A 20,535-nucleotide genomic window follows, 5' to 3' on the forward strand; every position below is an offset into this window, starting at 1 on the left:
CTGACCTATTTACTACGCCCATAAACCCACTAGATGTCCCTGCTTTACCTAAATAGCATGTTGAACTATTCGTATCATCAAATTAATGGCGTATTTTATTTGAAGCCAGCTGTGTGAAAGTCATATTAAACATGGCACCACCACTAAATCCTGACATCCTGAACAAAACCCTGAAACCTACGTGAATCCTACATGTCGCAAATGTCAAAACCAGCTTTGCCGGAGTGTCACCTGGTTGTGTGCTGTTTAACTTTCGCTGAGAGCACCATACTAGCTGGTATATTCATGTTTACCTGTGAGGTTTTGCAAATATTTCGATACGACCTTGAAAATAACAAATAGAGGAATTCTAGATTTTTTGCAGGGTAAGAAATGATAAAGCTGTGCACATCAACAAAATTGATTCTTTATTTAGCTTCATAAATTAGTCGACATCTAGTTATATGTAAAATATGATACATTTAAATTAGCAAGAAATAAAAATTTTACGACAACCAGCAGAGTCAATACCGAGATATTGATAGTATTGATAGAAAGACGCATGAAAAAGGCAATAAATTATACTTAAATTTACTTATCCAACCCTAATAACTTAGTTTGTTTACTATAGAAAACAAACAGTGATTGGATGCCATGAATATGTACACAGCCATAACTCAAACATACGTTTCACTACAACCTTGAAACAGAATTCTACTAGCAATTTTTTAGTAACTCCTTCAGACATTTTCCCCTCACTGCATTATCACTAAATGATCGTAGCCTCCCTTATTTCACATAAAATTTTAAAAGATTTCAGTATAGAAAAACTAGATCTGTCTTTAAAGTAAGCCCCCGAGGCTATGAAGGCTGTTGAGACTGCGTGTACTCGTATTCAGTTGAAAGCTGCTCAAACTTTGCGAGCTGCCGTGAAAACTGAACTGTTCAAAATGGGGCAGCTCATCATCATCTGTTTCCATAGCATTGCTATCTGGAGGAGTCAGCTGAACTGACTCACCAGTAAAGACGTTGTCGAAGTATCTGGTGTCTGTATCAGATTCTACCTGAGGTTTAAATGGAGGTGTAACCTGTCAAAGCAAGAAAAATATCATTGTAGAGGTTGCATGAAGAGAATTGTGGTGAATCAGAGGAGAACCATTGTAAGCTCAGACATGAGAAGGTATTAACTCATTATGATTCAGCATTAACCCGTGATATATTGTAAACAGTGTTTGGAAGTTTGGATGAGCCAATACGTGCCACCCAGTAGTCTACCATTGTTTGTTGGAGTAGCTGATTGGTATCTGTGGGAGACGTTGCTTCCTTGAAACAACGTGATATACCCAGTCGTAATTTTACTATATGCAACTATTTATAGTGTCATTTGTTGACGAACTATCGAAAACCTATTGGTCACCATAAATCTTCTATTATGGGTTATCTCTATTGACGTACGTTATTCTCGTTCTTCCTTAACAAAATGATGGATTACTGATTTATTATTGTGACATTATTTCATATTTTACCAGTTGTTTACTGCAGAAATACACCACACTTACAAACATGATTGATGATGCGCTAGAACACGGATAACAAAAAATCACTTTTCAAAATGTTTTTAGCAATGTTTTACCCACAATATAAAAACCTAGAATGTTACATCATCATTTTGTTCCGTTATCTTTTATCCAAACGCCCAGACGATTATGTTAAACCGTGTCTACCATGTCTACGTGCAATACTTAATCAAGTGGAATGATGGCAGGTACATACCCTTTTGTGGTACAGATCTTCCCAATTGGTGTTCGCAAAAAATTCATGCGCCTTGATATCCAGAACATCATTTGGTCCACCACCCAATCTACAAGATAGCAAATCCAAAATCCTTTAAATCGGTAGCTAAACAGGATCTCATGACTAGTTGACAACAGTTAACTAGTCTATTGTCCGATGCGAATCAGTAAAAGCTCATAAAGTAAATGGAGGTGACGACCTCATGCACTATACAAGTTGGTACCTTTTTTAAAACTAGCCATTTCCTACTTGGATTTAAAAGCACACCTCTACTCCATCAATATTCCACAGTTCTGACTAACCTTCTTAGGGGCACCTTCTGTAGTAGTCCACTGAGAAGAGAAATGGCCTCTTTCGAGAGTCGTTTCGGAAACCTTACGTCTTGTGTGACGATTAGCTCAAAAAGCGTGTCATGCTCTTTGTTGTAAAAGGGAAGTCGCCCACACATCATCTCGTACATGACAACCCCTGTGCCCCACCAATCGACTGCGCGGCCATAGTCATTGTCCTCCAAAACCTGTTAATAAATTGAAAATCAAAAATTACACTACATGAAATTGTTACAACTATCACAATGTAAACTTGCACACGTCCACAGTTGGTTATAAAAAAAAACGCAACAGCTCTTGGAACTAACCATTCGTATAGCTAACCCGATTTGGCAGCGGTAGATCACTGGAGATCAACAACTTATACGTTTTTCGTAGCAGAACTTGCTTGTTTAAAATGTTACGGAATGAAAAGACGCCATTGTGACAACAGCTAATTTTGCACCAACAAGACAAAGGGAAAGAAACATCATTTATAAGAAAGATACATAAACTAGCAATTACTATATTGTTGAGAATCTATATAAACCTACATACACACATATGAAATAAGTTTGGTATAAAATTGTCTGCTCGGCAACAAGGCTACAATTTGAGTTTCAAGGAAGATATGCCACAGCAAATCTCAGCGTAGACTCAGAAATCACAATTTCTGTTCAATCCGTATGTCGGCTATGAAATGACGAGTCAATCACTAGTTGATACTTTTTCTTTGCCACAGTGTAAAAAGTCGATTCGACGAATCTAATAGTGACTGTGCAGTTTCGGAAGCTGATTGAACAAATCTATTTGTTCAGCTTTACACCAGCGATATTTCCGGCAGCTCAATTTGCGATAAACAGGTCATTTCATAAAATTGTGCTTATTGAAACTGGGGCTTCATAATTTTAAAGAAACGCAAAACTAGTTAACGAATTTTGTAAATTGCTTAAAATCAGCACGCTTATGTCATTAATCTTTTTTCAGACAAATATTTCTCTATGCAGTTGGATTTTCATTCAGCGAACTAGAAAATTGTGGAAAATCATAAACAATTCAATTTTCAGCAAACGAACTGGTAGTTTAGAAATACTTAGAAGTGGATAATAGTGACTTTAGCGATTACGTGCTGCCCATGACCAAAATAAAATGTCAAGTTGCCATATTCAATGGCTGGTCAATGACAGTACAATCTGATCAGCAATGTCAAATTTCATGCATTGTTGAACATCAAAGTAACGATTGTGACAGTCGAGTAAACATCAAGAATAGTTTAGAGCAAGAATAGATGACTTAGCCTTGCGTGTATGTAAATTATCGACATATTTACTATTTTGCTGACTTCTTCCATGAGCAATATTTTCTCAATCAGGTCGATCAGTATTTTGAAATCATATGCATATCAGATCTAATGTTGTAGAGTTTTAGCTGGAGGGAGATTTCAAGACTAGATTTTTTTCAATCATTCTATTTATTGGCCTTTTGTTGCCGAAACTGGTGTCATGGACATTGGCACAATAACTACTCCGCATAGTTACGAGCATTTCTTCAAAACTCCACTAGGACCAAACAAGATGGAATTTGCACTGTTGGCTAGGCAAAACAATATGGTTTGTTGTGATAGACACTAGTTCCCATCCTTGTCATGACAATCCAAAAAGAGAGCTAGGCATGTTTGTTTATCTGAAATCCTCCGAGGCCGCAAAGCAATGATGAAATTTGCTGCAGTCATCAAGATGGGTAAAAAAATATTTACTATCTTCAACAGTTTAGCATGACTGTAATTTTTCAGATTGTAGTGTGTGGAATTCCTTTTCTTCGATAAATACAACAACTGTATTTTTTCTATGCCTCAGTATCCCGAGTCCGGGCCAAACTAAACTGAGTGGGAGGTTATTATCACATATTTACTATTTATGAGCAAAACTATTGTTTCCTTCCAAAAGCATTAAAGTATAAGGTGATTGAAACCACATGCGTTTTCAGTTATATTTCAGCTAGTTTCACACAATGCAAGCACTAACTGATTGTACCGATGCAATAGTGTTTCTTAACACAAATAAAAGGTCAAGGCTACAACTAGGGCTAAAAAGCAGATGAAGTACTAGTTACTGACCTCAGGAGCGAGATACTCAGGGGTCCCGCAAAACGTCTTTGTCATGGCACCATATGACATCTCCTCTTTGCAGAGACCAAAGTCAGCTATTTTTATATGTCCATCTTTGTCCAATAGCAGATTTTCCAGCTAGAACATGAAAAATTATAAATACACTTAAAGCGACTACAATTATAGCAGAACAGTAAAAGGTCTGTCAGATACATAAAATGTAAAAAATATTTTGTACATGCGGAAATGCGGAAACCTTAGTGAAGCTTTTGCCAAGAGACATGCTAGATTATAAACGATGAAAATATCAAATCTCGCTAATCTTGCTATTGACAGGTAACCTTCGGTTCAACCTACGGGAGGAAAAACAGGGTGAACTTGTCAGACTTTTAAGGTTAAAAAGTTTTACATAATCACTTCCAGATATATTTTTTGCGAAACCAACCATTAAATTGGCTATGAATTACCAAAGAGTTCTTACAAAGTTCATGAATGCATGTAACAAAAACTGCCTTAAAAAGTCGTGACGCAAGTCGTGGTATTAGTGATTGCTCTTAGTCAACCAGTCACAAGACTGGGGCTTATTAGGGCATGGCTCACCATTGGGGTCATGAACTGTACGGGCGGCGTAGAAACAATCAACATACAAAACGTGTTCAAGTTTTCAAAATGGAGCGAAGACGGAGCACATCGGAATGAACCAATGGCTTACGCATATCGTTTGCTTGTACCGAACATTTACAATACTGTATTTTAATAAATAACAAAACCTTCACAACCTCTAATGTAGAAACAATGCCAAAAGTGACAAAGCAAATATAACTGTATGATAAAGTATTGATACAAGTGATCAGTGGTTCTCAGTTCAATCAAACACTACGGGTTCAGTGAGTCAGTCTAAGGAGTTCGGTGGAGGTATGTTAAAGACAGCAGCAGAAGTTATACTTATTTGCAAGGTCGTGTTTTAATAAAAAGATATGTATTTTGTTATGAGTTCTTGCATTGCATTAGTGTTGTTTTTTTAAACACAATGATGTCAATGTACAGTTAATTTTTTATCCAGTAAAACATAAAACCTATAATGAATGTAAAGAAAATCCCATTTTATTTTTCAATAAAGAAAAGTTTGATAAAAGCGGATATGAAACGAGTGGGATTCAGTGTGGCCGACAAGGTTAAGAACCACTGCAGTAGATTCTAAAAAAAGCCAATTTGAGAAAACTGCACACGAATGAATAACATAATAACTGATGGGGCTAAGCTTAACATCCAAAAGCAGCTTGCGGGCATCTTGCATACCGCAACTGCCTGTCTATAAATATATATATGGAAAATTTTCTGACAAATAAAAGCCATGAAAAACAACATCATAAAACTTGTGTAAAACCTAGGAATAGTTTGCGGTGCCAGAAACACCTGGTGAAAGGCCATACGAGAAAGCAAGAATGTGTATATTTGCCACGTTGGCACAAGACGAATTAATTGTTACGTAAGCTAATGGCCAATGAGGTGGAACATGATATATAAGATATGGGAATAAATTATGTATGTACTGTCACTGCCAATCAAAACATTCGCTGAAATAATATTTTGACTTGATGAGAAGGTGAAAACACTGGATATGCCTTGCCACACAAGGATATAAACAGCATTTGTAAAAGTGAGTCTTATATGCACAATTACGGACTATACAGCATTTAGTCTACCTACCAGAAGAGCTTACAAAAGAGTTGACTAAAAACCAAATATCTGACGTCACCTGTGCTGCCAGTTAGCCATCAATTTTAGAGAAGTGTATTGAATGCAGTTGGTTAGCCAATCACACATGACACGTACTTTCTGTTTTCCTCTGATTAGCCAATCACACATGACATGTAGTTTTTGTTTCCTTGGATTACTCCCATATTATTTCATTTATGAATTTACCTCTTTGCAAGCCTAGCTAAGCCATATATGTGCGTATGTATGTACATAGGTACGTATGTACATACCTATGTACATATGTACATACATACATATGTATGTATGACCATCACAAGGGTTTCAATTTAATTTAGCTAAGGTGAGTTTTCACACGAGTTTATTTAAGACAATATTAAAACAACCAGCATCATTTCAGCCCCAAATGTTCACCCTTGAATCTTGTCACTCTCTAGGTTACTCTCATAGAAAACAAATGATAAACTAGCGGTGTGTTTGACCTCTAGCACTATATACGAGCTAATGTAACCCAGGCATGTTTATTCAGGCAATGTGGGGTTTTTATATTTAATATTGACTGAAGTCTGCAAGAGGGTTTTAGGAGCGCAATTTTAAACAATGGACAACCAAAAAGTAATTATTTGTAACAATTATGCTTATGGTTTTACAGGCGGCACAGATTTCACGCCTCGATTAGAAATTTTTCTAAATGTCGACCAACACCGCTAAAGTATACAGTACAAGTATATAACTGAACTTCAATATGTATATAGCCTAGCCTATATACATAATTACATATATGTTATCATATACAGTCAAGCCTTCAGCAGAGGATGCACTATGACAATATAATCAAATAACTGCTTCCAAACGATATTATCTCCGAGTAATATATTTGTTGAAGTTGGGTGATCCACAGTAAAGACTTCTTCTAAACAGTTGAAAAACGCAGAAAATATCGAATTTCTGCATCATTTTAGTACGAATTAAATTTGCAGCATTAGATCAGGAACATGCCCTTAATGGTAGTTTCCTGAAAGAAGTGTCAGTATCCTAGGAAACTTCATATCTGGTTATGCAAGATGGCAGAACATGCCTGCAGGGTGTAGTACCATCCACAAAAAATAACAATATTGTAGTTCAATAAGTATGCGGTTGGTGTTTATCCTCATCATCTGACATAAACAAGCAGGTCATCTGACCAATGTTGGTGAATAAAAGCATGCATGGCGATAACAACAACAAAACATTTTAAAACAGAAACTTTAGGTTTAGCAATATTTTACAAAAACAACTATTTTTTTTCATTATGACAAATTGGAAGCATGAAACACCATCGAGGCTATGAAACACAACGTTGTTTCCTTCCATTATATCAAACTGGAAACGCGGAACTTGATGAAGGCTGTGAAAGGCAAACGTTCTGCGTTTTCACCTGCCGACCTGGAAAACTAGAAGCAGTGGATGCTGTCAAAGCACATCACTACGCAGGCAGCCCAGACCAAAACAAGCCTGGTTCGGTTTCAAACGGTGGCCTTCTCACACGAGGTGCCAACTATTTCTTCACTTGTAGATGCCGATGTAATTAGACACAACAAGTAGATATAAGAAAGTTATACCCTGGTATTCATCCGCATTCTGTGTTCAGTGGGCTTCTTTAAGTTGCTATTTGATTGAGAGAAAGATCAGATCAGGGAAGAGCATTGAGCCTTGTGTAAGACAAAACTAAAAGCCACAATCAATTATTTTTTCATAAATACTATTTTTATTAGTGATGTTAAATTTTTGGTATGAATAAAAATCTCATGCAATTTCGCAATCTCTATATTATTGGCATCCATGTTGGTGGTCTTACCCTGAATGATGTCTAAAAGATGTAAGAAGAGAGGGAAAAACTGGGGCCACCTGAAATGCATTACATTAATATTGAGAAATATGCATCACCAGGTAGTCTTATGTGGCAAGCAGATTGCCCCGTTGAAACCCTTTACAAGAAGTAGGCAACAAAGCGTTGCAGTGCTGACCTTAAGGTCTCGGTAGACTATGTTGTTTTGGTGAAGATATCCAAGGGCTGATATAATTTCGGCTCCGTAAAACTTGGTCCTCTCTTCGCTGAACACCCGTTCTCGTGACAAGTGGAAAAACAACTCCCCGCCATTGACGTACTCCATAACAAAACACAACCTGTCCGGTGTCTGGAAGGAGTACTTCAGCTCCTGATAAAATAATAGATTTTTACAATATATTAGCTAAGGAAAACTAACTATGAAGTAATTAAAACAGTAGATTTATGTTGACCAAAACCAAACAGCTGGCTCATATGGGCTGGCAAATGGCTACTTCAATGATAGGTGATTCTCTTTAAATAGAATGTTGAGGTCAGCATCTAACCTAGTAAGTATTTTTTAATATTACACCTGACTAAATATACTGTCACATGGACTGTGTCAGATCAGGCTAATTCACTAATCAACAACCTAGTAATAGTTCATCAACAGTTTGCTACAAAAGAAATTTCTTCTGAAACGCAATACATCTATAGCGAGCAGAACGACCTACCGTGAGAAAAGGGTGACGGGTCCCCTGTAAAACTTTATTTTCTGTCAGTGTATGAGCCACTTCATCCTTCTGGATTATGACTGACTTTTTGAGAATCTTTATGGCATACAAATGAGCTGACCTTCTCTCTCGACACAATATCACTTTTCCGAATGTGCCATGTCCAAGCATCTTCAGAAACTCAAAATCGTCAAGGGTCTGTCAACACAATAAACATGAATAAGCTGTTTGGCCCAATCCTTGTCCCAATTACTTATGTTTGTCATCATGAGTGCAACCGTCACAAAATAAGACATTCTCAGATGAAGAATTCGTAGACGGTTGCATTGATGCAAAGCTGTTGTCCTATAACTCTAGCAAAACAAACAACATCGTAAATGTGAAGTGTTACATAATAAAGTGGCTTGTTTTCCAGTCGACGCCTTTGTTCGCAGACGACAGGAGCTGGCTTGCGCAGACATAATCTACTTATTGGTGTCTGCTGCAGCGTACATACTACAGACCGATCAGCTGCTCACACTCCATTATCTGCAGCGGGAGTCAAATAAAAATTGGACAAAATGATATTATAATGCAACAACAGTGCATTGTCGACTCCATTGATGAATGGGTGCATCGCACTGTTTGTCAACAACATGATATCCACAACAAGAATATTTTCCATAAAAGGCTTGGCTGTCATCAGCCGTACCCAGTACACCTCAAATTTGTTATCTCTATGAGCGTCTAAGCTGCAGTATTTTCTAAGCCGTACCACTATACCCGATACACATTGTATAAAGGGTGTACCAGCATTTTGGATGAGCACCACAAGATGTAAGGATGCTCTTTGCGTTTTACTTCATACAGTAAACCAGTAAACAGACTCAGGACTCGCCATGATTCAAGCAAGGGCAACAACATCATTTTGGGGAAATGCCAAATGTCGAATAACAACAAAACAATTACGGGCACAATGTCTAACTTGGACCGAAAATAAAATACTTCAATCTATACTCTCTATTGAACACTGAAACATTTCAATAAACACTTAGAACAGCGACTGGTGAGATTCGCTCTATCGAATTCCAGTAAAGTGCAAATAAACACTTCAAAGTCCTGCATGTTAAGCGGTAATTTGTTGAGACATTATGACAAATAAAAGCAATGGTAGGGGTTGATAGGATGAACACATGCTAAGATTGCAAGCTATGCTCGAGGAAAGCTAAAAGTCGCTAGATTAGCTTCAGTGCCATCACAAGCAAGACAAAAATGAATGCACGACCAAAGGTGTGGTAGAACAAGTCACACACCAGGGTTATCAAACCATCGCACTCAAGCTACCGACCGGTTTTGTAGATGCTCTTTCCTTTAACGCAAACAATTTCATTATAATTTTTTAATAATTTAACATGGTGGCAAGTAATCTGCAGACGCTATAAGAAAACATTATCTTGACATTCTAACAACAAAGGAACCATTCGTCACGATCAAGTGTAACATCGGTGAACCAGAGTGAACAAAATTCATCTCTTTTTCTTCCCTACACACATGCTACACCAAGCAGAATACTACCGCCTTCCAAACGCCTCCCCACCACCCACTGGATCATCAGCGGGTTTAAAACTAACTGTATGACAAATGCGTCACAACCATCCTTTCTGACACACACGTTTGGTACAGAAGTTATCTTTGCCTATCAAAGAGTAGCTTTAGCAGCAAAATTGTTATGATGAGTCTGAAGGAAGACATTGGTGAACTCGCCTGAACTGTTGATGAAGAGTGCAAGTAAACAGGCAGGCCTGGCATTTGCACCACTTGGTTACCCAAACATTAGCCTTAGTTCACAGAAAAAACCACATGGAATAGTTTGAAGCGTACTCTGCCCAGCCTAGCTATGAGCTTCTTTAGTATTGTTTATATAAAAATTAATGAATGTACAAGAAACATGCTCTCTTCATGAACTCATGAAGGCTAATCTCTCCTGGTATCTGTCAGAAATTTAGACCACCAGTTTCAAGCTCATTTACATCTGCTTTTTTACATCCTCTTGTCTGAGAATGCCACGGAGGCTTCGTACGCCGCAGGAGAATGGGACTGTGACATCTTTATTCAATAAACTCTCACGACAGCCATGAATGAAGCCATGAATGAAGCTGTGGCAATTATGGAGTTTTGCCTATTAATATTTGTGTCGCAACTCAGAAATAACTTAAGAAACCTCAATGAATCAAATCTTTAATTTTTAATGCACGACACTCTGCAATATCGTATCGCATCACGTCAACACATTGTGACACACCGATTTCGGAATACATCGACAAGGTCTGAGAGAGAAAGACTCACCACTTTCCGGGAAACTTTCTTTACCAAACCCCTGTCTCTACCGAGTTTTTCTGCTGTGTGCTCTATGGCTGACAGCCATTCTTCCCTGCAAAAGTGACCAGCAAAGTGCGAGTAACAACGAGTGCAACAGCAATTAAGTATCTGTGACTTTAACAAAGGTTTATAAACGGCCACCAATTCTCTTTATCTCAAAAATTGCCTATGGAGTCAAATCACAGATGCTGCCACTAACTGTTGCATAACGCTAGGTTCAAACAACTCGACAGGAGTCATACTAAAAACTTTAGACAGATGTACTAGTGATGCTATTATCAATTTTCTCAGAAAAGAGCTACAACTACTACGCAGTTACAAAGCATGGGAAGCCTTTAGCGGTATAATATATCCAAAAAGTCATTTCATGAGATCTATCATTACATGAGTACAGTCAACCTAATGCCCGACTAGCATTCACATAACACGACTAGCATTCATATAACATGCTGCTGTTGGTGTGATAGCCATTATTATAAATTCAGTTCTCATAATATTCTCAGCCTGATTATATCTTACAGCAAGGTAGCAGCCTGAGGCGAGACAGGCAGAATAATAATAACATCAGCTGCCTGAGCACAGCTTTTAATAATGTAGCGTAACCATGTACGACGGTCACATGAAAACTCAGCAAATCGCAAAATTAATTATTTATCTTTGTTATGCACTATTTGATTTTCTATACATATGATTTTAATAAAGTTTATTAGGAACCACATATACTGTTTAAACAAACATATTCACTAAACTTCCAATTTTTACAGAACATCGTATCGCAGCATGCAAAGATTCTAGTTATAAAATCTTGATACAGTGATCTCTCGCTACTTCCCGGCTCTGCTCTCGCAGCTTCAGTACTTCGTGGGGTAAAAAAGAATTAAAATATATTAAAATATATGAATAAATACATAAATCTGTCTCATACTCAGGCCCAGTGAGAAGCCTCCGTTCCCGTTTTCCATAACGCATTATTAAGTGTAAATGAGTCAAGCGCTTGTGATACCTTTCATCAAGCCTCTTAAATGCCCTTGACCTTTAACATTGTTTAATGGACCCAAGAAACAAGGAGTAAATGCTTATGACTGAAAAAGTGACTTGATTTTATGAGTTTTTTAGCATTTCACGGATTTTAATTTTCCAGGGGCGTCATTCACGATTATCCAAATTAATGAGCAATTACTGTATATAAGATTATAGCAAAGATTCATAACTAAGGTAAGACAATACCTGTCTTCACTGTTTTGCGAACAAAACATACGCTCTACGACATTCGTCAGCTGCAGGCCTCTGACAAGAAAAGTGTTCGGTTTGGGTTTGTCTGTCTTACGTACTTGGCAATCTGTGAAAGAGCAGAGTCAGGTAAACAGCAAACAGGACATAATAAAAAATTGGGTTGATAGAAGATAATTTTCAAGGTCTTAAACATACCTCGAACAGTGAAGTTATTAAGGGGGTCTTCATAAGATGATTCTTCCGGTTTGGATCGAAAACCTAGAAAGACTCCGTTATCCCAGAGAATAAAATAGCGAGGTCGCCAATTCTTTATATGTTCACCTGCACATTACAAACAGTAACGCATCACCATAATATTACAATAGCCAAGCTAACTAGCTTTCTTCTAGAAAAAAAGGTTGGAAGAACTCATCCATCCTCGATAGGAAACGCTTGTTACGTAACAAAGATAAGGTAAAACATTCATTAAACAATGAAGACACGCTAGGAAAATGAGACAGCGTGACTCACTGGCACATCCTCAGTGTGCCTCACTATAAACAACACTTTTCCTGCAAACTTGCCAACATTGCCATGAGTGATAAAACTAACAAAGGGAAAGTCTTTTGTAAACAAGAATGCCCTAAAATAAATGATGTGTATGCGGTAGTGAGGAGAGGCCATGAACTTGAAGTAGTAATTTGTCGTGTTTAGGTAGCGAGGATTATCGATAAGGGTTAGTCTAGTGCAGTAGCCGGTGAACACTGTCAAAACTGACAAGGCGAAATTGATGAGACGGACAGTCACCTCTGTTGACCAACAAATCCACAATTCTTGTTAGAAGCATGTTATCACCCAACTGCTAAAGTATTTTTCGATTCGCATCACTTAGGGAATAAACAACATCACAACAACCCACACCGACAACTCTATCAAGTGAAATAGTAAAACTTAATTTTGGAGAATACTGTATGAAAAATATCAAATCCATATTTTATAAAAAATAAAAGCATACATCTGGACAATCCTTGAAAGTTTGATAAGGCCAAAAAAATCATACTCCGATACAAAACTTAATTGATACGGACAGATCAAACCGAATTGTATTCCCTGGTTAGAGATAAATAAATGCCGCACCTCTCTTTTGCAACCATCCTTGTTTCATTATGGTGGCATTGTTTACGCTAGCCATAGCTGCTGCCGAATCCATTGTGCTGCCAGCCATCGTTTCTAGACAATAATCTGGTGATGAGTTGCTACGAGGTCTGTGTGCCTCATCAACTGAAGAAAGAGAAGGTGATCGGGTGCTGCCAGCAGAGGTCCTCAGCAGTGCTGCAAGAAGAAGTGTATATAGAAATAAAGTTTTGGGGCAACAAAATATAGGACTTTGCCAAGTAGCCCTTTCATTCATACAAAACGTGTTTCCATACTTTTATGTTAGACAGCGCGTAATTTTACCAAAGCCGTGATATGTTTGATGAACGGAAAAAGTCCGATGGTGTAAAGGCTTCATATTGAGGCAGTATACAAAATAGTTTTTTTCAATAAAATACCGCATTCAATATCTGACAATATTGAAGCTCGACCAAACGCAACTGACTTGGACAAGCGTTCTTTTCAGCTTTTTCGCTATTACACTTTCTGTTTTTAGGAATCTCAAATCCTAGAAAGCACCTCATCTTTGACCCTAAAAACTGTAGTTTATACATGCATGCCGATCTATGACCACTGCTACTAGTGACGTTATTTTTATAATCAGTTTTTCAAGCGAATTTGACCCTTAATTTAAAGATGAACTGACACATAATTTCGGTATATTTTATAAGAAAATATCAGCATTTTTCCACCATTTGTGATTTTGATCATTCGCAATCTGATCCCCTCAAATTTTTCATGTTTGAGGTGATCAGATTGCCAGGAAGTTTAAAAAACAAAATCGTATAAACTTGATCGAGATTAAAATGCTCAGATCTATCTAAAGCGCGATTATGACGTCTATAATTTCAAAAGACCAATCGAATAGAGACACGTAACACTGCAACTTGAACGTAATAGCCGATATCAACTATAGCAATGAGAACAAATAGTGACGTCATTTCGCACGTATTTTTCTTCTGAGCGTTTTAATCACGATCAAGTTTATTCGATTTTAATCTTAAAACAACCTGACAGTCAGATCACCTCAAACATCAAAACCATTGCAAATAATAGAAAAATACCAGTACTTTCTGATGAAATCTACAAAAATTTTGAGTAAGCTAATCATCAATGTCCTCTTCGGTGAAACAACAAAAACTGGCCACTAAAAATGTTTACCCTTTTTGAAGCACAACCACCAGTCGTAGAGAGAAATCAGCTGGTCGGCAATAAAAAGGATGTTTTGAGCTTAGCAGTCGTGTTGACGCAGGAAAACATGTGGGTTAGTGTCATTTCCGTTAAATACTATAATTGACAAGTTGGTATAACCAAACCGGATTAGCCTTTGCTAAAACCATTGACTTAGAGCAAATTCTTTGCAAACCTGCTACATTAAGCGGTAAACATTTTGATGAAACAGTTATTAATTCACAGTCTGCCCATACGCTTTGCTAACCAAAAACTGTAGGTTTCCTTGGAAATCAACCACAAAGTAAGGATGAGGCAGATAGCACCTAACACCATTCGGCAATAGGATGCAATTCGAGGTTTGAACTTTTTGCTGTCCGGTTCAGGCAGTAAACACGCTATAGAAACAAACGACTCTGCACTTTGAAAGAAAGATAACATTAAACCAGGATAAGCAGAGCTAATTGACTGCAAGTACCTACCTTATATCGTTTCTACTCGGCATAACAAGAGCAGCAAATGTTTCTCTTCCACTTGGCTGACGTAACACTAGTCTAGACCAGAGACTATAGTCAGACTTTTAATCAACTTACCTCTGAGCTTTGTGCTGAAACGACGAGACCGCTTTTTTTCTCTGACTTCATTTGAGTATAACGATGGAAATTGCTCTGTATCCCCGGAGTCAATACGTTCCGTGTTTAATAAAACCATTTTGCAGTTTGTGTTAATAATATACAAATCAATCGTGATGCTCGCAGTCCCAGATGCCAACCGAATGTTCTTATTTACTCAAAGTATTTCGTACTAGGATGCTTCTGCATAATTTTCAAATTCACACTGGCTGTAAGAGAACCTTCTCAACATATGCATCAAGCCTTTGTCTCCAAATGCCTGGTTCGAAGTGCGTTTAATGACTGTACACTCCCGTATTCGACACAAAATGCTTGATGAAATAACAGTCAAGGGCAAATTGCTTCGTTACGCGAAAATTTGTCAAATGTGAGTCCAGCTTTCACCAATTACTGTTAATCCCTCTTTAAATTCAGCAGCTGTGGATGTTGTCTCTCTTTGTTACTGAGTGCTTGTTACACAATGAACAGTATGCTCTGCGAATGGTGAGTCTCTATTATCCCAATCATAACAAGCGCAGTTTCCATTTGTTTTCGTCTTGTTTACCAACATGAGTCAAGGCGTGGTTTGACAGACCTATCATATCGCTAGTAGCTTCGCAACCAGCCAACCACAAAGAGGACACAGAAGTTCTTCAATGTCTTACTAACAAAAATAATGCAAGCCTACGTGTTCAATGATGTCAACGAATAAATTGGCGTATCTATCTTTTTGGCCTAATGCAAATTCTCAGTCAGTAAAAATTTCACAAAACTTTTGAGATAAATCTGATGCCAGAGCTCCCTTGAAACACGCTTGTTGATGTTAGTAAAGTTTGCGTGAAAACCAACCAAACTTTTCATGCTTGTTTAAGGATGATGTTACCAGGTAATTGATCGTGCTCCATTCATATCATTTTATATTATTCATTCTTTTTCACGTTATGATACATCTGAACAAATCAGACCAGATATCCGTGAGCTGCTATTGAAGTAATCTACGTTGGTAGGTCTGTGCCCTTCTCTAACAGCGTGCGTAATAACATATTTGCAAATATAATTATATAGGCTGAGAGGACATAAAGCGGAATGCCACAAACCAGAATGAATTACCAGATCTCCCCCTAACACAGAATAATAAAATAACAGCTAAAACTTCCAACCAGCAAATATAAATGCAACATTCCTTTCTATAACTTACCTTAACAACTCATACATGAAGATTTTGAGCTGACCTACTTACCCATTAATCCTGGCATGTTGCAGAGTCGGCACTAAGAAAATGTGTAAGTATAACAATTGGCCGTAAAACAGCTCTAACTTCTATATTAAAAAGTCAAGGGAAATAGATGAAAGGTTGAGTATTTCACAAATGATATTGTTTGCAACTGAAGAATTGCTTAACGAAGAAAAATTATTATCATGTTTTCAAATTGAAAACCAAGCAAACTATTTAAAAAGGGTAAGTTTTCTAGTGAGGGTGTTTAAATAGCTTATGAATGAGAATCTACAACTGGCTTCCTGTTCATGAGCAGCGCTGTGTTGCTTCAATGAAATTATGCCATGCGAAGCGGAAAAGAAAAGTTTGAAATTTTAGTTTGCAAAAATCAGCACTGGCAACATTTTTAAGACATGCAGCTTCAAGCAGCAAATTCTAGATTCTTTAAAGGCATGCGTCAGTAAACTGAAACGCTTATATACAATGTGCAAAGAAAATAGAGACCTAAAAATGGAACAAATGAACTATTTAAAACAAAACATTTTTATGTCCACAAAGCTGTTTTTAACAAAAGGAAAAACTCACGAGCTAAGGACAAGATCTCTGTATCGCTTTGCAATCGGCAGTTCTTGCAGGGCTAATCTTTACGACCAGACCACGATAACTCCCGCCTGGTTTTAAACGGACTGCTCCAAACTGCATAAAGGTTACGTCGCCGTGCACGACTTTTCAAATTGATTATACAATTTTAGACGTAATAAATAAAGGTATATTGTGATAGAAATACCTCACGGCAATTCAACTTTAGCGACTGCAGTGTTTAAGATTGTTTCATTAGCCAGCCAAAATCGATAGCGGATTGTTTGCTCTTAATTAGCTTGCAACAATGAACATCTTAATATGGCTATAAATAAATCATCCCAAGAGTTTTCTTAAACAACTTCCTCTCTGCCTGAAAAAAATTTAAATATCTTGTATCATAGGTGAGGATTTTAGAGCAAATAGTTATAAACAAATATATCTTTCAGAATCTTGACTAGAATTCTGCTAAGGTGACAAGAAGAAATGTCGAAATGAGTCATTCGCAATAAACCTCTGATGATAGGTCGGCACCATATTGTCCACACTTTGTGCTGAGATGAACATGTTGGTCTTTTTCAGTAAAGATAAAACCAATATACTGTCACTATGAGTGGCTGAAATTGTTGATTCCATCAATTTCAAACTATACGATACATTTTCAAACTACGATGACGACAAAAAATTTATACCGAAAAAATATTCTCACTTGTAGCAGACATGTAAAGACTACAAGTATAATTCAGAACTGTCCATGATTCCAGACAATTCCTTAGGCTATTAAATATATTGAAACCCAATTCCATTCACCGGTTTAATGCTTATCATAAACACTAACCATTTCTATACGCAACCATTTTTATTATTAACGCATAGCATATTTGTTCTACGTTGCAAATGGTTGCAAAAAAACATTATTACTACCACAAATTGTTTATAACCCATATTAGGCAATCAATATGACAGCAATATTGGAATAACGGTAATGGAAAATCCAGCAAGGACGTCACAGCCTTCAAATGAGTGAGGTCAACTCTTATTGTTCAATCTACTTGTCAACACTACAATCATTTGATGGCATCATTGTGACCAGCCCTAGCAAATACCTACGCAAATATGCATTTCGTCAGCCTGTGTTGCCAGTAGTACCCCATCCTAATATGCAGAAAGGCTATCTATGAGAGGAACAAGAGGAACTTTTTATATAATTTCCATAAAATTCTCCGATATAGAACATAAATTATTTTGTTCTGCATCGTTGCTTACAAATAACGGCATCAACTTTAAAGCATCCTAAAGTTGATAAAAACCAATATTAACAAAGAAAACATTATTTAGCATGGACTACTCAACAAGGGTTTAACTAACACTGTTACTGAAAATGAGTTGCATGAGGTTGCCGCTATTTATTTATGACTGTGAAGTCACTTTATATGGAGGTCGCAACATTTAAAACTATCAACAACATCAACAACAACAAAGTAGCATAATTTACAGTTCATATGATATCATAAAACTTTGAGGATATACATTAAGACAACTTGCTAGGAATGTACAATGCTTATTCACCATATCAAAGGGAAGGGAAAGGCAAATCTAAATTACAACTATTTGGTTAGGTGATAGAGGACAACTTTTATTTTGTGAGAGCTTAATTTTTAGTATAGATACTAAACCAAGTACTAAGTACTAAGGTGGTAAAACTGGCTATTCCCCAGCTTAGTCGATGAACGATTCCTATCAAAGCTGAAAGGCGAGGGGAAGAGAACTCAGTATTTACTAAAATTATATTTGTGCTAACATCATTATCTGCCTGTATTAAAAATGAGCTTACACAAAATTTTAGTAGTTTTATCAGAAAATATCGGTGTTTTTCAATCATTTGCAACTATTTTTTGTGTTTGAGGTGATCTGACTGCCAGGATGTTTCAAGATTAAAATCAACAAAACTTGATCTTGATTAAAACGTTCAGAAGAAAAATATGTGCGAGATGGCGTAACTAGTTGTTATTGTTATGATAGTTGATACCGGCCATTGCATGCTGGTTGAAACATCTCTATCCTGTCGCTCTCTTAACAACATATACTGGCAGTTTCACTTGATCTGATCATTTTAATTCCGATTATGTTTTATCAATTTTAATCTTAAAACATTCTGGCTGTCAGATTACCTCAAACATCAAAAATAATCGCAAATGATAGAAAAGTATCGATACTTTCCGATAAAATTTACTAAAAACTTTATGCTTTAGCGCTGTTTTAAAAATATGTACAAAATGACATCATTAGTTGTCATCGCTGCGATAGTTCATATCGGATATTGCGTTTGACTTGAAGCATTAGGCATCTCTATTTTGTCGATCGCTTTTCAATTATAGACATCACAATCGCGCTTTCTATTGATTCAAATCATTAGAAAGCATTTTAATTGCGATCAAGTTTTATCGATTTTAATCTTAAAACATCCTGACAATCAGATCACCTCAAACATCAAAAACAATCGCAAATGATAGAAAAATACTGATACTTTCTGGTAAATTCTAAAAAAAATGGTGTAAGTTCATCTTCAATTGTAGCTTTTAATTATTTTCATGTAAATGATCAGGTTATCAAAAAGTAAATTTTTCCAGCTCCCTTAGCTGTTTCTGAATTTCTACGTCTGAGAATAATAGGCAAAACAACTCCCTTCCTGTATAAGTAGATTATAATATGCTACGTGAGCTGCACCTAGGAAAAACCTCTCCATGCTACCATTAGTTCCCATCTAGTCTTTTAATATACTACCAGTTAGGATTATGAATGGGCCATAGCAGCCATTTTAGGCCTGGTTGAAACGATGAAGCCATTTTATCTACAGACTAATACACAGAGGTACCATATATCAACCAGGAATGATAATCTGGCCGCGGTACTGATGAAAATATGAATATTGGTAACGCTAAGTCAAAGCTATGATTTTGTGCACGGTTAGAGGAAAATTAGGCAGATCGATCTGCTCTGTAACTTTTCATGAGAAAAAATGTAGATCATTTACTTTAGTACATGTACTAGTATACAGGCAGTCTAGTGCGCTGTGGGGGATCATCAGGTGTGCCGATAAAGCTCAGAGAATAACTATGCGCACGGTTATTCTGAAATGGCAGTAGGCTGTCGATTGGTATAAGTTTAATCTCATGCTACCCAGAGCCGTATAGCTTCACAGAGTCCTGCAACCAAAACCGGAAACAAAAACGTTTGTTTCCAAACAAACCCGATCGACATACTGATCTCTAACAGAATATTCATACCTCGCTCTCAATACCTCACCTTTTTGCATTTACTTTACGTTCTTGACAAAAAATTATTGGTAGCTTTTTGTAGGGAGTTTTGTCCTCTTTCAAATGGTGTATAATACAACAATCAATTTCAGAGCGACTGCCAATTGGAGTAATTTTTGTTGGTTAATATTGCGGCCTCTTCATTATAACTTATATAAAAATAGTGGGCGTGGCCTGTTTGTTTGGAAATGAGCGAGCTCCCATATATAGGTCTACTTCCGTTGATCGCAAGAGTCTGTGAAGCTTTAGGGTTCTGGTTCTACGAAGTAGAAGGTCGCGAGTTCAACTCCCGTTTAGAGCAATCTCATATTTTAACCTCCAGCCATGGCTTAGAACAGACAGATGACGGACACGACTCATATTACAGTAAAGATCGTTTTTATCATTGTTAGATTTTGATTCATTAATAAAACTCAAGCTTACTATCCAGAACTAGAGATATGAAGTAATAGGTCTAAGTTATTATCTT

General features: G+C 37.0%; 1 protein-coding gene across 1 annotated transcript; it reads right to left on the minus strand.

Moving 5' to 3' along the window:
* Positions 1-390: 390 nt before the first annotated feature.
* Positions 391-15,468, minus strand: LOC137401081 (RAC-gamma serine/threonine-protein kinase-like). The gene is made up of 11 exons (XM_068087433.1): positions 14,937-15,468; positions 13,156-13,350; positions 12,235-12,360; positions 12,034-12,145; positions 10,774-10,858; positions 8,449-8,646; positions 7,914-8,105; positions 4,198-4,326; positions 2,076-2,290; positions 1,753-1,840; positions 391-1,067 (listed from the first exon to the last, which is right to left on the minus strand). Exons 1-11 carry the CDS (start codon positions 15,052-15,054, stop codon positions 822-824), a joined length of 1,704 nt encoding a protein of 567 aa, XP_067943534.1. The 5' UTR covers positions 15,055-15,468; the 3' UTR covers positions 391-821.
* Positions 15,469-20,535: the final 5,067 nt, after the last annotated feature.

This window comes from Watersipora subatra, chromosome 7 (assembly GCF_963576615.1).
Source record: "Watersipora subatra chromosome 7, tzWatSuba1.1, whole genome shotgun sequence".
Classification (NCBI taxonomy): Eukaryota; Metazoa; Bryozoa; class Gymnolaemata; order Cheilostomatida; family Watersiporidae; genus Watersipora; species Watersipora subatra.